The sequence below is a fragment of the Rhinopithecus roxellana genome, chromosome 3 (genome assembly GCF_007565055.1).
Source record: "Rhinopithecus roxellana isolate Shanxi Qingling chromosome 3, ASM756505v1, whole genome shotgun sequence".
NCBI classification, from domain to species: domain Eukaryota; kingdom Metazoa; phylum Chordata; class Mammalia; order Primates; family Cercopithecidae; genus Rhinopithecus; species Rhinopithecus roxellana.
In genome coordinates this window covers 121,848,037-121,865,629 of record NC_044551.1, presented here as the reverse complement: position 1 = coordinate 121,865,629, position 17,593 = coordinate 121,848,037, and the positions used below count along the sequence as shown (strand labels likewise).

General features: G+C 39.3%; 1 protein-coding gene, 1 non-coding gene and 1 pseudogene across 3 annotated transcripts in view; 2 read left to right on the top strand and 1 right to left on the bottom strand.

The window, feature by feature from the left end:
- Positions 1–244: 244 nt before the first annotated feature.
- Positions 245–1,778, top strand: LOC104661591 (annotated as a pseudogene).
- Positions 1,779–5,626: 3,848 nt separating this feature from the next.
- LOC115896690 lies at positions 5,627–5,756 on the bottom strand. The gene has a single exon (XR_004056594.1). It is a non-coding gene; the product is annotated as a small nucleolar RNA SNORA31 (small nucleolar RNA).
- Positions 5,757–14,860: 9,104 nt separating this feature from the next.
- The window catches only part of EMB (embigin), a 55,115-nt gene continuing 52,382 nt past the window's right edge, over positions 14,861–17,593 (top strand). The window contains exon 1 of one of the 2 annotated variants that reach the window (XM_010362266.2): positions 14,861–15,219. In XM_010362266.2, the coding sequence (XP_010360568.1) occupies positions 15,105–15,219 (115 nt within the window). In that variant the 5' untranslated portion in view covers positions 14,861–15,104. The remainder of the gene's footprint in view (positions 15,220–17,593) is intronic. The other variant, XM_030926970.1, reaches the window with a different exon arrangement.

Here is a 17,593-nt window from a genome sequence, read left to right as displayed (position 1 = left end):
CTGGGCGACAGAGCGAGACTCCGTCTCAAAAAAAAAAAGAAAAAAAAAATCACAAGCATTCTTATACACCAATAACAGACAAACAGAGAGCCAAACCATGAGTTAAAAAAGAAAAAGAAAAAAAAAAAGAAAAAGAAAGAAAGAAAGAAAGAAAGAAAGAAAGAAAGAAAGAAAGAAAGAAAGAAAGAAAGAAAGAAAGAGAAAAGAAAAGAAAAGAAAAGAAAAAAAAAAAGGGAAAATTGAAATGGCAGCAATGGAAGCTGGAGGCACCACTCAGCACATTGGTGCCTTTCTCGTGTGTCCGCCTTCTGGGGAAAAGATAACTTTTCTTGATACTCCAGGACTTGATACTTTCTCAGCAATGAGAGTAAAGGGGCTCATGTCACGTACATTGTCATATTGGTTGTAGCTGAAGATAATGGGGTATAGAATCTATTCAGCATGCCAAAGATGCTCAAGTTCCTATTGTCCTTGCATTAAATAAATGTGACAAAGCTGAGGCTGACTCTGAGAAAGTGAAAAAAGAGCTGCTGGCTTATGATGTGCTGTGTGAAGATTATGGAGGTTATGTTCAAACACTGCCTGTCTCTGCACTTACAGGTGATAATCTGATGGCTGTGGCAGAAGAACAACTGCAGAAATGTTAGAATTGAAAGCAGAACTCACTGGTCCAGTGGAAGGAACAGTAATAGAGTCACAAAGGAAGAGGTCCTTTTACTACAGCTATAATTCAAAGAGGAACTTTAAGAGAAGACTCCGTTCTGGTTGCTGGGAAAAGTTGGACAAAAGTACGCTTAATGTTTGATTAAAATGGAAAAACAATCGATGAGCTACATCTCAGCATGGCAGTGGGAATTATAGGCTGGAGAGACCTTCCTTCTGCTGGAGATGAAATTCTTGAAGTAGAATCTGAATCAAGGGCACGTGAAGTATTGACTGGAGGAAGTATGAACAAGAACAGAAGAAAAGTCAAGAGGATCTGAAAATAATAGAAGAAAAGTCAAAGGAACACCAAGAAGCACATCAAAAAGCCCATGAGAAGTATGGCAATGTGCAGTGGAAGGAGAGGTCATTTCTAAAGTATTTAGAAAGAAAAGAACAAACATCCTTAAAGCCAAAAGAGAAAATGGAAAGACATTCAAATGTACTTCCTATGATTATTAAAAGTGATGTTGATGATCTGCTGAGGCCATTTTGAACATTATAGATACCTATGATGCATCACACGAGTGTGAACTAGAATTAGTACATTTTGGAGTGGGTGATATAAGGGCAAATGATGTTAACCTTGCTGAAAGATTTGATGGCGTTATATATGACTTTAATGTGAATACAGGCAATATTATTCAACAGTTAACTGCAAAAAAGGAGTAAAAATTAAACTTCACAAAATAATTTACTGTCTTGTTGGAGATCTGCAAGAGGAAGTGAGCAGCAGATTACTCTGTGCTGTGGAAGAGCACCCAGTAGGTGAAGGGTCTATATTAGCTACCTTCTTTATAACAGAAGGGAAGAAAAAAGTTCCTGTGGATTGCTGCAGAGTCCAAAAGGGACAGTTAGAAAAAAAAAATAAATTAACCTGTAATGGACATGTAATCTGGAGGGGATCATTAACTTCACTGAAACACCAAAAAAAAATGACATTTCAATTGTCAAAACTGGAATGGATTGTGGTATCAATTTAGATGAATAAAATACAGAATTTAAGGTGGGAATAAAATAGTTTGTTATAAAGAAAAGCAATTTCAAGCTAAGACTTTTGGGATCCAGGATTTTAAAATTACATTAAAAATGTAAATAGCTAAAAAAAAAAAAAGACAAAGAAGTGCATTACATAATAGTAAATAATTCAATTCAACGAGAAGACCTAAATACTCTAAATACATATGCACCCAACACACGAGCAACTAGATTCATAAGGCAAGTTCTTAGAGACCTACAAAGAGGTGTAGATTCCCAATAATAATAGTGGGAGACTTCACAACCCCACTGAGAGTATTAGATAGATGATTGAGGAAGAAAATTAACAAAGATATTCAGGACCTGAACTGAACATTGGACCAAATGCACCTGATAGACCTCTACAGAACTTTCTACCCCAAACAACAGAATATACATTCTTTTCATCACCAAATGGATCATACTCTAAAACTAACCACATAATTGGACATAAAACAATCCTCTGCAAAACCAAAACCATCCCAAACACACTCTCGGACGGACAGTGCAATAAAAATAGAAGTTAAGACTAAGCAAACTGCTCAAAACCATGCAATTACATGGAAATTAAACAACATGATCCTGAATCACTTTTGAGTAAATAATTAAATTAAAGCAGAAATCGAGAAGTTCTTCAAAACAAATGAGAACAAAGATTCAACATACCAGTATCTCTGGGACACAGCTAAGGCAGTGTTAAAATGGAATTTCATAGCACTAGGTGTCCACATCAAAAAGGCAGAAAAACCTTAAATTAATAATCTAACATCACAACTGAAAGAACTGAAGAAGCAAAAACAAATCAACCCCAAATCCAGCAGAAAACAAGAAATAACCAAAATCAGAACTGAATTGAAGGAAATAGAGACATGAAAAAACATTCAAGAAATCAATGAATGCTGGAGTTGGTTTTTTGAAAAAGTTATAAGATAGAATGGCTACTAGCTAGACTGATAAAGAAGGAAAGAGAGAAGATCCAAATAAACACAATTAGAAATGATGATGGGGATGTTGCCACTAACCTCACAGAAATAAAAATAGATATCAGAAACTACTAAAAACACCACTACGTACACAAACTAGAAAACCTAGAAAAGAATAAATTCCTAGACACATGCATCCTCCCAAGACAGGACCAGGAATAGACAGTATTCCCGAACAGACCAATAACAAGGAACAAAATTGGATCAGTAATAAATAGCCTACCAACCAAAAAAGCCCAGCACCAGATGAATTCATGGCTGAATTCTACCAGATGTGAAAAGAACTGGTACCATTCCTACTGAAACTATTCCAAAAATTAAGGAAGAAGGACTCCTCCCAACTCATCCTATGAAGCATCATCCTGACACCCAAACCAGGCAAAGACACAACAAAAAAAGAAAACTTCAGGCCAATAATATCCTTGATGAGTATCTATGTAAAAGTCCTCAAAAAACCAAAACACTTGCAAACCAAATCCAGCAGCACATGAAAACCTATTTCATCATGCTCAAATAGACTTCATCTCTGGGATACAAGCTTGGTTCAACATATGCAAATCAATAAATGTGATTAACCACATAAACAAAACTGAAGACAAAAGCCACATGCTCATCTCAATAGAGGCAAAAGAAGCTTTTAATAAAATTCAACACCCCTTCATGTTAAAAACTCAATGAACTAAGTGTGGAAGGAACATACTTCAAAATCGTAAGAGCCATCTATGACAAATCCACAACCAACATCATACTGAATGGTCAAAAGCTGGAAGCATTCCTTTTGAATATTGGCACAAGACAAGAATGCTCTCTCTTACCACTCCTATTCAACATATCGTTGAAAGTTCTGGCCAGATCAGTCTGGCAAGAGAAAGAAATAAAGGGCATCCAAATGGAAAGTGAGAAACTCTAAATATATCTCTTTGTAGATGACATGATTGTAAATCTAGAAAACCCCATAGTTTCAGTCAGAAAACTCCCTCAGCATGGTACTGGTATAAAAACAGTCACATAGAAAAATGGAACAGAATGTAGAACCCAGAAAAAAGGCAGCACACCTATGACCATCTGATCTTCGACAAAAATGACAAAAACAAGCAATGGGCCTCCTGAAACTATTCCAAAAAATTGAAATGCAGGGACTCCTCCTTAACTCATTCTATGAGGCCAGCATCATCCCGATATCAAAATCTGGCAGAGATACAACAAAAAAGAAAACTTCAGGCCAATATTCTTGATATACATTGATGCAAAAATCCTCAACAAAATACTTGAAAACCAAACCCAGCAGCACATCAAAAAGCTTATCCACCACAGTCAAGTAGGCCCTGGGATTCTAGGTTGGCTCAACACATGCAAATCAATAAGTGTGATTAATCACATAAACAGAACTAAAGACAAACAACTACATGATTATCGCAATAGATGCAGAAAAGATTTTTGATAAAACTCAACATTCCTTCACGTAAAAATCCCCCCAATAAACTAGGTATTGAAGGAACATACCTCAAAATAATGAGAGCCATCTATGGCAAATCTACAGCCAGCATCATACTGAATTGGCAAAAGCTGTATGCATTCCCCTTGAAAACTGGCATAAAACAAGGATGCCCTCTCTCATCACTCCTATTCAACATAGCATTGGAATTTCTGGCCAGGGCAATTAGGCAAGAGAAAGAAATAAAGTGTATTCAAATAGGAAGAGAGGAAGTCAAACTATCTCTCATTGTGGATGACATGATCCTATATCTAGAAAACTCCATTATCTCAGCCCAAAGGCTTCTTAAGCTGATAAACAACTTCCGCAAAGTCACAGGATCCAAAATCAATGTGCAAAAATCACTAGCATCCCTATACACCAAAAACAGTGAAGGCAAGAGTCAAATCATGAATGATATTCCATTCACAATTGCCACAAAAAGAATAAAATACCAAGAAATACAGCTAATAAGGCAGGTGAAAGATTTCTACAAGGAGAATCACAAACCACTGCTCAAATAAATCTGAGATGACATGAACAAATGGAAAAACATTCCATATTCATGGATAGGAAGAATCAACATCGTGAAGAATCTACCATTCCCCTTAAACTACCATCAACATTCTTCACAGAATTAGAGAAAACTATTTTAAAATTCATATGGAACCAAACAAGAGCCTGAATATCCAAGGCAATTCTAAGCAAAAATAGCAAAACAAACAAACAAACAAAAAGAAAAAACAAAGCAGGAGGCATCACCCTACCTGACTTTATACTACAGGGATACAGTAACCAAAATAGCATAGTACTGGTATAAGAACAGGCACATAGACTAGTGCAACAGAACAGTGAACTCAGAAATAAAACTGCACACCTACAACTATCTGATCTTTGACAAACCTGATGAAAACAAGCAATGGAAAAAGGATTCCCTGTTCAAGAACTGGCTAGCCATATGCAGAAAATTAAAACTGGACCACTTCTTTATACCATATAGAAAAATTAATTTAAGATGGAGAAAACACTTAAATTTAAAAACCAAATCTATAAAAACCAAATCTATAAAAACCTTGGAAAACAATCTGGGCAATAACATTCAGGACATAGGCACTGGCAAAGATTTCATGAAGAAGGCACCAAAAGCAATTGCAACAAAAACAAAAATTGACAAATGAGACCTAATTAAATTAAATATCTCCTGCATTGCAAAATAAACTATCAACAGAATAAACAGAAAACCTACAGAATGGGAGAAAATTTTTGTAAATTATGCATCTGAAAAAGGTCTAATATCTAGAAAAATAGAACAGAATGTAGAGCCCATTGCTTGTTTTTGTCAGTAATTGCCAAATTTGTTACTGTAAAAACAAAAACTACATTAATATTTTTCAAACGTTACATTGCAAAAATTACATTAACATTAACATAGCCTACATTTCTAGGCTATAGATGTATTCCCCAATTCAATCTGGGCCGCCACAAAAACAGACAGAAAGTGTAGGGATTTTTCTTTAGCATCCTAGTGCAAACCAAAACACATAACAATATTAATCTTGAAGGTAAATGTAAATGGACTAAATGGTCCAATTAAAAAACACACTGGCAAATTGGATAAAAAGTCAAGACCCATCAGTTTGCTGTATTCAGGAGACCCATCGCACATGCAGAGACACATATAGGCTCAAAATAAAGCGATGGAGGAAGATCTACCAAGCAAATGGAGAGCAAAAAAAAAAAAAAAAAAAAAAAAGCAGGGGTTGCAATCCTAGTCTCTGATAAAACAGACTTTAAACCATCAAAGATCAAAAGGGACAAAGAAGGCCATTACATAACGGTAAAGGCATCAATTCAACAGGAAGAGCTAACTATCCTAAATATATATGCACCCAATATAGGAGCACCCAGATTCATAAAGCAAGTGCCTAGAGACCTAATAGACATCTACAGAACTCTCCACCCCAAATCAACAAAATATACATTCTTCTCAGCACCACATCACACTTATTCCAAAATTGACCACATAATTGGAAGTAAAGGACTCCTCAGCAAATGTACAAGAACAGATATTATAACAAACTGTCTCTCAGACCACAGTGCAATCAAACTAGAACTCAGGACTAAGAAACTCAATCAAAACCACTCAACTACATGGAAACTGAACAACCTGCTCCTGAATGACTACTGGGTACATAACGAAATGAAGGCAGAAATAAAGATGTTCTTTGAAACCAATGAGAACAAAGATACAACATACCAGAATCTCTGGGACACATTTAAAGCAGTGTGGAGAGGGAAATTTATAGCACTAAATGCCCACAAGAGAAAGCTGGAAAGATCTAAAATTGACACTCTAACATCACAATTAAAAGAACTAGAGAAACAAGAGCAAACACATTCAAAAGCTAGCAGAAGTCAAGAAATAACTAAGATCAGAGCAGAACTGAAGGAGATAGAGACACAAAAATCCCTCCAAAAAATCAATGAATCCAGGAGATATTTTTTGAAAAGATCAACAAAATTGATAGACTGCTAGAAAGACTAATAAAGAAGAAAAGAGAGAAGAATCAAATAGATGCAATAAAAAATGATAAAGGGGATATCACCACTGACCCCACAGAAGTACAAACAACCATCAGAGAATACTATAAACACCTCTATGCAAATAAACTAGAAAACCTAGAAGAGATGGATAATTTCCTGGACACTTACACTCTCCCAACATTAAACCAGGAAGAAGTTGAATCCCTGAACAGACCAATAGCAGGCTCTGAAATTGAGTCAATAATTAATAGCCTACCAACCAAAAAATGTCCAGGACCAGATGGATTCACAGCCGAATTCTACCAGATATACAAGGAGGAGCTGGTACCATTCCTTCTGAAACTATTCCAATCAATAGAAAAAGAGGGAATCCTCCCTAACTCATTTTATGAGACCAACATCATCCTGATACCAAAGCCTGGCAGAGACACAACAGAAAAAGAGAATTTTAGACCAATATCCCTGATGAACATTGATGCAAAAATCCTCAATAAAATACTGGCAAACTGAATCTAGCAGCACATCCAAAAGCTTATCTACCATGATCAAGTGGGCTTCATTCCTGGGATGCAAGGCTGGTTCAATATACACAAATCAGTAAATGTAATCCAGCATATAAACAGAACCAAAGACAAAAACCACATGATTATCTCAATAGATGCAGAAAAGGCCTTTAACAAAATTCAACAACCTTCATGCTAAAAACTCTCAATAAACTAGGTATTGATGGAATGTATCTCAAAATAATAAGAGCTATTTATGAGAAACCCACAGCCAATATCATACTGAATGAGCAAAAACTGGAAGCATTCCATTTGAAAACTGGCACAAGACAGGGATGCCCTCTCTCACCACTCCTATTCAACATAGTGTTGGAAGTTCTGGCTAGGGAAATCAGGCAAGAGAAAGAAATCAAGGGTATTTAATTAGGAAAAGAAGACGTCAAATTGTCCCTGTTTGCAGATGACATGATTGTATATTTAGAAAACCTCATCATTTCAGCCCCAAATCTCCTGAAGCTAATAAGCAACGTCAGCAAAGTCTCAGGATACCAAATTAATGTGCAAAAGTCACAAGCATTCTTATACACCAGTAACAGACAAACAGAGAGCCAAATCATGAATGAACTCCCATTCACAATAGCTTCAAAGAGAATAAAATACCTAGGAATCCAACATACAGGGGATGTCAAGGACCTCTTCAGGGAGGACTACAAACCACTGCTCAGTGAAATAAAAGAGGACACAAACAAATGGAGGAACATTCCATGGTCATGGATAGGAAGAATCAATATTGTTAAAATGGCCATATTGCCCAAGGTAATTTATAGATTCAATGCCATACCCATCAAGTTACCAATGAGTTTCTTCACAGAGTTGGAAAAAACTACTTTAAAGTTCATATGGAATCAAAAAAGAGCGCTTATATCCAAGACAATCCTAAGCAAAAAGAACAAAGCTGGAGGCATCACGTTACCTGACTTCAAACTATACTACAAGGCTACGGTAACCAAAAAAAGCATGGTACTAGTACCAAAACAGAGATGTAGACCAATGGAACAAAGCAGAGGCCTCAGAAATAATACCACACATCTACAACCATCTGATCTTTGACAAACCTGACAAAAACAAGAAATAGGGAAAGGATTCCCTAGTTAATAAATGATGCTGGGAAAACTGGCTAGCTATATGTAGAAAACTGAAACTGGATCCCTTCCTTACACCTTATACGAAAATTAATTCAAGATGGATTACAGACTTAAGTGTTAGATGTAAAACCATAAAAAGCCTAGAAGAAAAACTAGGCAATACCATTCAGGACATAAGCATGGGCAAGGACTTCATGACTAAAACACCAAAAGCAACGGCAACAAAAGTCAAAATAGACAAATGGGATCTCATTAAACTAAAGAGCTTCTGCACACCAAAAGAAATTACCATGAGAGTGAAAAGGCAATCCAGAGAATGGGAGAAAATTTTTGCAATCTACCCATCTGAGAAAGGGTTAATATTCAGAATCTACAAAGAACTTAAACAAATTTACAAGAAAAAAATCAAACAAGCCAATCAAAAAGTGGAAAAAGGATATGAACAGACACTTTTCAAAAGAAGACATGCATACAGCTAACAGACACATGAAAAAATGCTCATCATCACTGGTCATAGAGAAATGCAAATCAAAACCACAATGAGATACCGTCTCACACCAGTTAGAGTGGTGATCATTAAAAAAACAGGTGCTGGAGAGGATGTAGAGAAATAGGAACGCTTTTACACTGTTGGTGGGAGTGTAAACTAGTTCAACCATTGTGGAAGACAGTGTGGTGATTCCTCAAGGATCTAAAACCAGAAATGCCGTTTGACCCAACGATACCATTACTGGGTATATACCCAAAGGATTATAAATCATGTGACTATAAAGACACATGCACACGTATGTTTATTGCAGCACTATCCACAATAGCAAAGACTTGGAACCAACCCAAATGTCCGTCAATGATAGACTGGATTAAAAAAATGTGGCACATATACACCATGGAATACTATGCAGCCATAAAAATAGATGAGTTTATGTCCTTTGTCAGGACATGGATGAAGCTGGAAACCATCATTCTCGGCAAACTATCGCGAGAATAGAAAACCAAACACCGTATGTTCTCACTCATAGGTGGGAATTGAACAATGAGATCACTTGGACACAGGAAGGGGAGCATCACACACTGGGTCCTATTGTGGGGAGGGGGTAATGAGGAGGAATAGCATTAGGAGATATACCTAATGTAATTGACGATTTAATGGGTGCAGCACACCAACATGGCACAAGTATACATATGTAACAAACCTGCACGTTGTGCACATGTACCCTAGAACTTAAAGTATAATAATAATTAAAAAAAAGGTATAGTAACCAACTATTCACAATAATAAAGACATGGAATCTATCCAAATGCCCATCAGTGGTAGACTGGATAAAGAAAATGTTGTACATATACACCATGGAATACTATGCAACCATAAAAAGGAATGAGATCATATCCTTTGCAGAGACATAGACGGAGCTGGAAGCTGTTATCCTCAGCAAACCAACTCAGGGACAGAAATCCAAACACCACATATTCTCACCTGAATGAGCTGAATGATGAGACTACGTGGACACATTATGGGCCAGTTAGGGGTGGGGTGTTGCAGGAGGGAGAGCATCAGGAAGAATAGTTAATGCATGCTGGGCTTAATACCTAGGTGATGGGATGATCTGTGAAGCAAACCACCATGCCACACATTTACCTACGTAAGAAATCTGCATATTCTGCACATGTATCCTGGAACTTACAACAAAAGTTAAAGATAAAAAAAAAAAAGCTATAGTAACCAAATTAGCATAGAACTGGCAAGAAAACAGACACATAGACCAATGAAACAGAATAGAGAACTCAGATATAAATCAATGCATTGACAGCCAATTCATCTTCAACAACAGCACCAAGAGCATACAATGGGAAAATGAGAGTCTATTTAATAAATGGTGCTGGGAAAACTGGGTAATTACATGTAGAAGGATGAAACTAGACCCCTATATCTCACCATACACAAAAATACATTTAAAACGGATTAAAGGTTTGAATCTAAGACCTGCAACTATGACTATGAAACGATTAGATGAAAACTTCAGGAAAGGGTTCCAGGACATTAGTCTTAGCAACGATATTTTGTGTAAGACCTCTAAAGCACAGGCAACCAAGAAAGAATAGACAAATGGGATTGAATCAGGCTAAAAAGCTTCTGCACAGCAAAGTAAACAACCAACAATGATTGAAGGTCCTGTATGGGTGATTTGTTAAAGTAGAATCAAAATGGAGGACACATTATATCCCTAGGTCAACCACTCATAGCCACATAACCAAAATTTAAGCTATCCTGATTTCCCTGAAATGCAATTTGTAACCATTAACAAAAGTTAAGCTTTCCTGGCTGGGCGCGGTGGCTCAAGCCTGTAATCCCAGCACTTTGGGAGGCCGAGATGGGTGGATCACGAGGTCAGGAGATCGAGACCATCCTGGCGAACACGGTGAAACCTCGCATCTACTAAAAAAATACAAAAAAACCTAGCCAGGCGAGGTGGCGGGCGCCTGTAGTCCCAGGTACACGGGAGGCTGAGGAAGGAGAATGGCGTAAACTCGGGAGGCGGAGCTTGCAATGAGCCGAGATCCGGACACTGCACTCCAGCCTGGGCGACAGAGGAGACTCCGCCTCAAAAAAAAAAAAAAAAAAAAAAAAGTTAAGCTTTTCTTTCTTGTTAGTATGATGAAATTGAACCAAACTGTTAGAGACAAACAAGCTTATACAGCTCTACTTGCCCAAAAAGGAATGTAAGTTTTCAGTAGCCAGTCACAATAGAGGTCAATGCACTTCCTCATTGATGCTTTATAAGCTGCACTGTGACTCTCATGTCAAGTTTCTTACTACTTTTGATTTGAAGTCTTCCGGTTTGTGAACTATTCTTTTGTATGTATAATAAATCTTCATACTCCTTTTTTACTTGACCTGACTTTATTTTTACGGGTTCCTCCATGGCATTTGGGTTTCTCATAGTGCGGCAGTCTAAGGGTAATACAGTAGTACTTTTTACCAGGGAACTGTCTTCTGTGAGCAAGGTCTCCAAGAGAAAGGAAGTGGAAGCTCTTGTGGTCTCGAACAGAAAGCGCACACAATCTCTCTCTCTCTCTCTCTCTCTCTCTTTTTTTTTTTTGAGACAGAGTCTTGCTCTGTTGCCCTGGCTTGAGTGCAGTGGCGTGATCTTGGCTCACTGCAAGGTCTGCCTCCTGGATTCAAGCAATTCTTCTGCCTTAGCTTCTCAAGTAGCTGGGATTACAGGCATGGACCACCATGCCCAGCTAATTTTATTTTGCATTTTTAGTAGAGACAGGGTTTCACCATATTGGCCAGGCTGGTCTTGAGATCCTGACCTTGTAATCCACCTGCATCAGCCTCCCAAAGTGCTGGAATTACAGGCCTGAGCCACCACACCCGGCCAGCCCACACAATATCTCTTCAGCAATATTCAGTAGGTTAGGGGAGTCACAGAGCTCACCCAACTCAAGGGGAGAAAACAAAAGACCCTTATTCCCCTTTTATACACTTTATGATGATGAGAGTGTCAAAGTGATTGTTGCAATATTTATTTCACCAAGGAGGGAAAGGTCACTTTGGACCAGACAGGTCAGAAAAAGTTATATAGGGAAGGTAGTTGATAAGCTGGTTTTAAAGGATATGGAGCATTTGAAAAAGTGGAGTGTGGATAAGGCTGGAAATATCAAATATCTAAATATAGAACAGGAACAAAGATGAAAAGACTTTCAAAATGCTTAGCAAAATGAGAATTATATTTCTTTCTCAACTTTTTTGTTCTAACAGCAAAAGCAACAGTGGGGATCAGCATCAACCTGGGCAAGTAAGTTTTTCTGGTCATAAATATGCTGATTCGACTGAAAAAATGTTTCTTTAAGTAAGTTCAGCTCATTAGAGGAAGGGTGAATTTCTGTCTAAGGATTTTGTGAGACTAACTGGGAAAAGTCAGTCAGAGTTTAGTTTGAGGTGAGAAGTGCTTACTGTTGACACTCTACCTAATTTTAGGGAAATGTGTTCAGTTAGTCCTGAGACCAGATGCAGGGTAGAAAGAGGTGTGATGTAGTTGCCATTGATTAGGCAATTTGGGTTTAGCAAGTCCTGTCAATGCCCTGAGAGGGTCAACAGTGTAATAAGATGCCTTGAAGGCATCTTTTAAAATTTCATTCAAAAGATTTTAATCGTTACCATAATTTTCTGAGAAGAGGCTTTTCTGAGATTTGTCATTCACAGATAAACAGTTGTCAAATTTGTGTGTGTGTGCGTGTGTACATGTGTGCATGCATGCATTTGTGCATTTGTGCCTATCCAACCTCTTTTGAACACAATGACTGGCACCTGGTAGATAATATTGTTGAATGAATTGTATTACTCATATTCTCTCACTGCCAATTTGAAGAATCTACATTCTGTTTCCAAAGTTTTGCGCATATAATACTAAACCAGAAAAGGACATGTTTTAGTAATACTTATCAATTAAAAATTAACCATTCCTGCCTGGAGTAAGCATAGGTTTTGTTAAATAGTTCTATTTTCAAAATTTGTCTCTTACGTTATTTCCAATCCTTTTTTTTTTTTTTTTTTAACGCTGATATACTTTGAATTTACGAATGTGAAAGCTGAACTTCAAAAAATACAGGGAGAGGAAACAAAGCTCGTGAAAAATCTATAAAATATTTTTTAATGTGTTATAACATCCCAGAGAGAAATCAAATCAATGTGTTTCAATGTTATAGATTTCTCCTTCCCTCCTGGATAAAGCACTAATTAGTTGTTTTATTCAATTTGGTTCAGAGCACTGAAAATTTCAAACTACAGCCTTGTGGGTAAGAGATAGCATTATCTTAAACAGTGTTCAGATTTAACAAAGGTCAACGTCTTGTGCAGTTTACATAGTATCTACTCTCAGTAGCTTTTGCTTCTTGAGCTCTAGGTGGCTCCTCAGAAGCTGTTAGGCTTAACAAACAAAAATAAAGTAAAATCAGACACGGTATGGGGCCTTGGGACTCTGAAACCTTCATCCAGAGAAAACCAGTTAAGCCTTCAGAGGCTAGAAGAGAAGGTGTGTGTGATTGGTAGGCAAAGCAAAGAAAGATTAGTACAAGTTGTCTGGCAGCTGGATAGAACCTTTACACCTGCGCAAAAACAAGCCTCCCTCATAAGAAAGTCCTAGCAAACTATCACAAGAAGAGAAAACCAAACACCGCATGTTCTCACTCATAGGTGGGAACTGAACAATGAGATCACTTGGACTCGGGAAGGGGAACATCACACACTGGGGCCTATTATGGGGAGGGGGGAGGAGGGAGGCATTGCATTGGGGAGTTATACATGATATAAATGATGAATTGATGGGTGCTGACGAGTTGATGGGTGCAGCACACCAACATGGCATAAGTATACATATGTAACAAACCTGCACGTTATGCACATGTACCCTAGAACTTACAGTATAATAAAAAAAAAAAATTGAAAAAAAAAGAATTTACTTTAATAATGTTACTTCAAATCTGCTCTTATGATTTGTCTGTTTATCATTTTATTAATAGTAATATTTTTGATTATGTATGGAAAGTATTTTGTTGTTGTTGTTGTTGTTTTGTTTGTTCCAGCTCACTGCAACCTCCACCTTCCAGGTTCAAGCGATTCTCCTGCCTCAGCCTCCAGAGTGGCTGGGATTACAGGCACTCGCCACCACGCACGGCTAATTTTTGTATATTTAGTAGAGACGGAGTTTCAGCATGTTGGCAAAGCTGGTCTCGAACTCCTGACCTCTGGTGATATGCCCACCTCAGCCTCCCAAAGTGCTGTGATTAAAGGCTTGAGCCACTGCAGCCAGTTGGAAAGTATTCTTTATTGGCCAAGGCATTGACTCTCCAACAACATGCTGTGCTATTTTTTGTTTTACAAATACATTTTCAGTAGATGTAGCATATTTATGTACACATAAAATATAAAGACAAGTAAATAATATGGATCTATCAAGCTCCAAAATTAATAAAAATCTATATACTTGTGTTAAAAAATTAATTGTTAGATAATATTTTTTATGTTCCTTATAACTTTGGATAGATAAATATAATGAACATCTTCACAAATTTTTGTTTATGACACCAGAAATGCTACTTATTTTTTTACCTTCTGCTGTATATAGAATATTTGTTATAATTCACATTCTGAAAACATATAAATGAAGTAAAGCATCATTCATTCTTGAAGGAAATATAATAAAAAGTGGACAGGAAACAACAACAACCACAACAACAACAACAGAAAGTCCAAAGATGTCCGGGGTCGGGGAGGAGAAAAGTCTTCTATACTCTCATCTCTCCCATCAAAGCAAATTAGTGAAACCTGCCTCAGGTGAAGTGCAAAGGCCAGTTTGCAGGGAGAGTTTCAACCTCTCCCCAGCAGATGGGCTAGACATAACCTGCCCAAGCTCTCTCCCGACCTGGACCTGTTAGAGCCGAGAGGGCGTCGGCCAGAGAGACTGCAGCCGGGAAGTAGCACCGCACATCCGGGAACGCCAGCAGCCGGCTGAGGGCTGCACAATTGGTGGAGGGCAGGGCGCGGTGAGAGCGCCTCGGGGGAATAGGGCAAGGCGGCCGGGCCCCTCCCATTCCGCCTTTTCTTCAGCGCCCTGCCGGCAGCACTGACTGCGGGCGCCGGGCCACCGGCGAGTGTGCGCAGGGACTCCGGACACTCGCGGCAGCGAGCTGAGGGCGCAGTCTCCACGAGGACCGAGGCGGACCCTTCGGCGCCATGCGCGCCCTCCCCGGCCTGCTGGCGGCCAGGGCGCCTACGCCCCGGTTGCTCCTCCTCCTTCAGTGCCTTCTCGCCACCGCGCGCCCAAGCTCGGCGGACGGCAGTGCCCTAGGTATGATGGGTACAGGGGCCAGGGTAGGGAGGGGGGAGGGCGCGCAGGAAGGGGCGCGCGAGGCTTGGGTCCCCGCGGGCAGAGGGCATCGCCGGCGCGCCGGGCAAGGGTGGCGGGGAGAGGCGCCGGGATGCTGGTAAGGGTGGGTGGTGATTGGCGGCGGCGGCGGCCTCCCATTGGTTACGTTTGTGTCACCTAAGCTGAACTCTGGAACTGGGGCGGCTCGCGCTCCTGCGCTCTTCGGGGCGAGTCTTGAACAAACAGCGCCCCGCAATTCGGGGGCGTAGGTAATGGGGGAGAGTCTGGTTTTTCCTAGGAAGAGGGCAGTGGGGTGTGTAGGTGGATGCAGGGACCAGCTAGCGACTTGGCTTGTGCAAATGTGGAATGAATTTTGAAAGCCACATTTTCCCAAGGCCTACTCCCTTTTCTTGATTCCAGAGTAAGGCGCCCCCTTACCTCCTTCTCTCCTCTTGGCAGGTGGGTTGGCTTTGAGGAATTTTTTTTTTTTTTTTTTTTTTTTGAGACAGTTTTGCTCTTGTTGCCCAGGCTGGAGTGCAGTGGCGTGATCTCGACTCACCACAACCTCCACCTCCCAGGTTCAAGCAATTCTCCTCTCTCAGCCTCCAGAGTAGCTGCGATTACAGGCATGCGCCACCACGCCACACTAATTTTATATTTTTAGTAGAGACGGGGTTTCTCCACATTGGTCAGTCTGGCCTCAAACTCACACCCTCAGGTGATCCGCCCGCTTCGGCCTCCCAAAGTGCTGGGATTACAGGCGTGAGCCACCTCACCTTGCCGAGGATGTTTTTTTTTTTTAGAGCTGAGAGGGGGAAAAACTTCATAACCAACCAGCCAACCAAAGAGCCACAACTTACAGTATAACGTGTGTGTATCTTCATTTTACACCGTGGTCTTTGAAAACAAAATGTGTGTGTGCGTGTGTGTGTGTGATTGTTGCTTGTTGTTTTATTGTTTAAGATACTTTGACAGAGGGATTACGTGCAAAACATTACCAAAGCCAACATGAAAGTTGCCATTTTACCTTCACCTGTTTATAATTACTTTTCGTGTTAAAAGGATTCCATCCAACCTATTGCAGGTTTCTGTGTCATTAATGTTAGCAGCCAGTAAGGGTAATAAAACACCACCACCTCTCAAGCTACTCTCAAGGTAAATATTGGCCACCAGTAACTAAAATTGGGACGTTATTCTGCAAGAAGTTTTGAAACTCTCATGGGAATTTATTTTCGTGGGCTTGTAATATGTGGAATTTTTGTAATACACCATAGAGAAAGAAGGATAATCAAAAGGTAAGACTATTAATGTTTATAAATGCCTTTTAAAAGGTCTCGTTAACAACTTGGACAGAACATCTTGGGTTGCTCCAGTTCTAAATTTCCTTGTGCCACATCTCTTTTCCATCATATCACTTATTGTCCAGGCCTGTAATTCCAGCACTTTTGGGTGCTGAGGTGGGAGGATGGCTGGAATCCAGGAGTTCAAGACCACCCTGGGCAACATAGCAAGGTCCCTTTTTTATTAAAAACAACTTTTTAAAGTGCGGTTGTGGTGATGTACACTTGTAGTCCCAGGTACTTGGGACGCCAGGGCAGAAAGATTGCTTCAGCCCAAAGTTTGAGGCTGCAGTGAGCTATCATGGTGATGGTGCCACTAAGCTCCAGCCTGGGTGACAGCGCAAAACTGTCTCAAAAAAAAAAAAAAAAAAAAAGGAAAGAAAGTAAAAGAAACAGAATTGTCCAGGACATTTTTCCCCCTTCTGGGTATCTCCAATTCTTCTATCCCTGGTTCACCTCAGAGTATTGCAGTTCTGAGAACTAGTGCATTCTGATTCATTGTAGAACTTTGATTCTCTACTTGACTGTATGTCAGAAACACCAGAGAGCTTGAAAAATTCTGATACCTGGATCTTTCCCTACAAAACTCTGGTTGATTTGGCTTGGGATTCAGTGTGGGCATTAAGAATTTTTATCAGCTCCCTGTGTAGCTTTAAATGTGATTTTAAGCTGGTTAAAAACTACAGCTTTAAAATGATACGGTCTAGAGAGTGCACTGTTAGGTAAATACTTATTCAATAGGCATCAGGGTTAAGTTGATATGCAGAGAATATCTCTAAAGAGAGAGAAGAAAAAGGAAACAAATGAAAGTGGAATAAATGAAGGTGTAAATCAATAAGATGAATGGGGGGAGAGGATGTCCCTCTATGTATATGGTATAAGTTCTGTCCTTTTAGCTCCACTTAAGCTAAAATTGTGGAATAATGTACAAGACAAAAGTTATGATGTTAGCATCGAATTTAAGCCAGAATTAAAAATTGTCAGGCACTCTCAGCTTGTTTTCTAGATTCTGTATT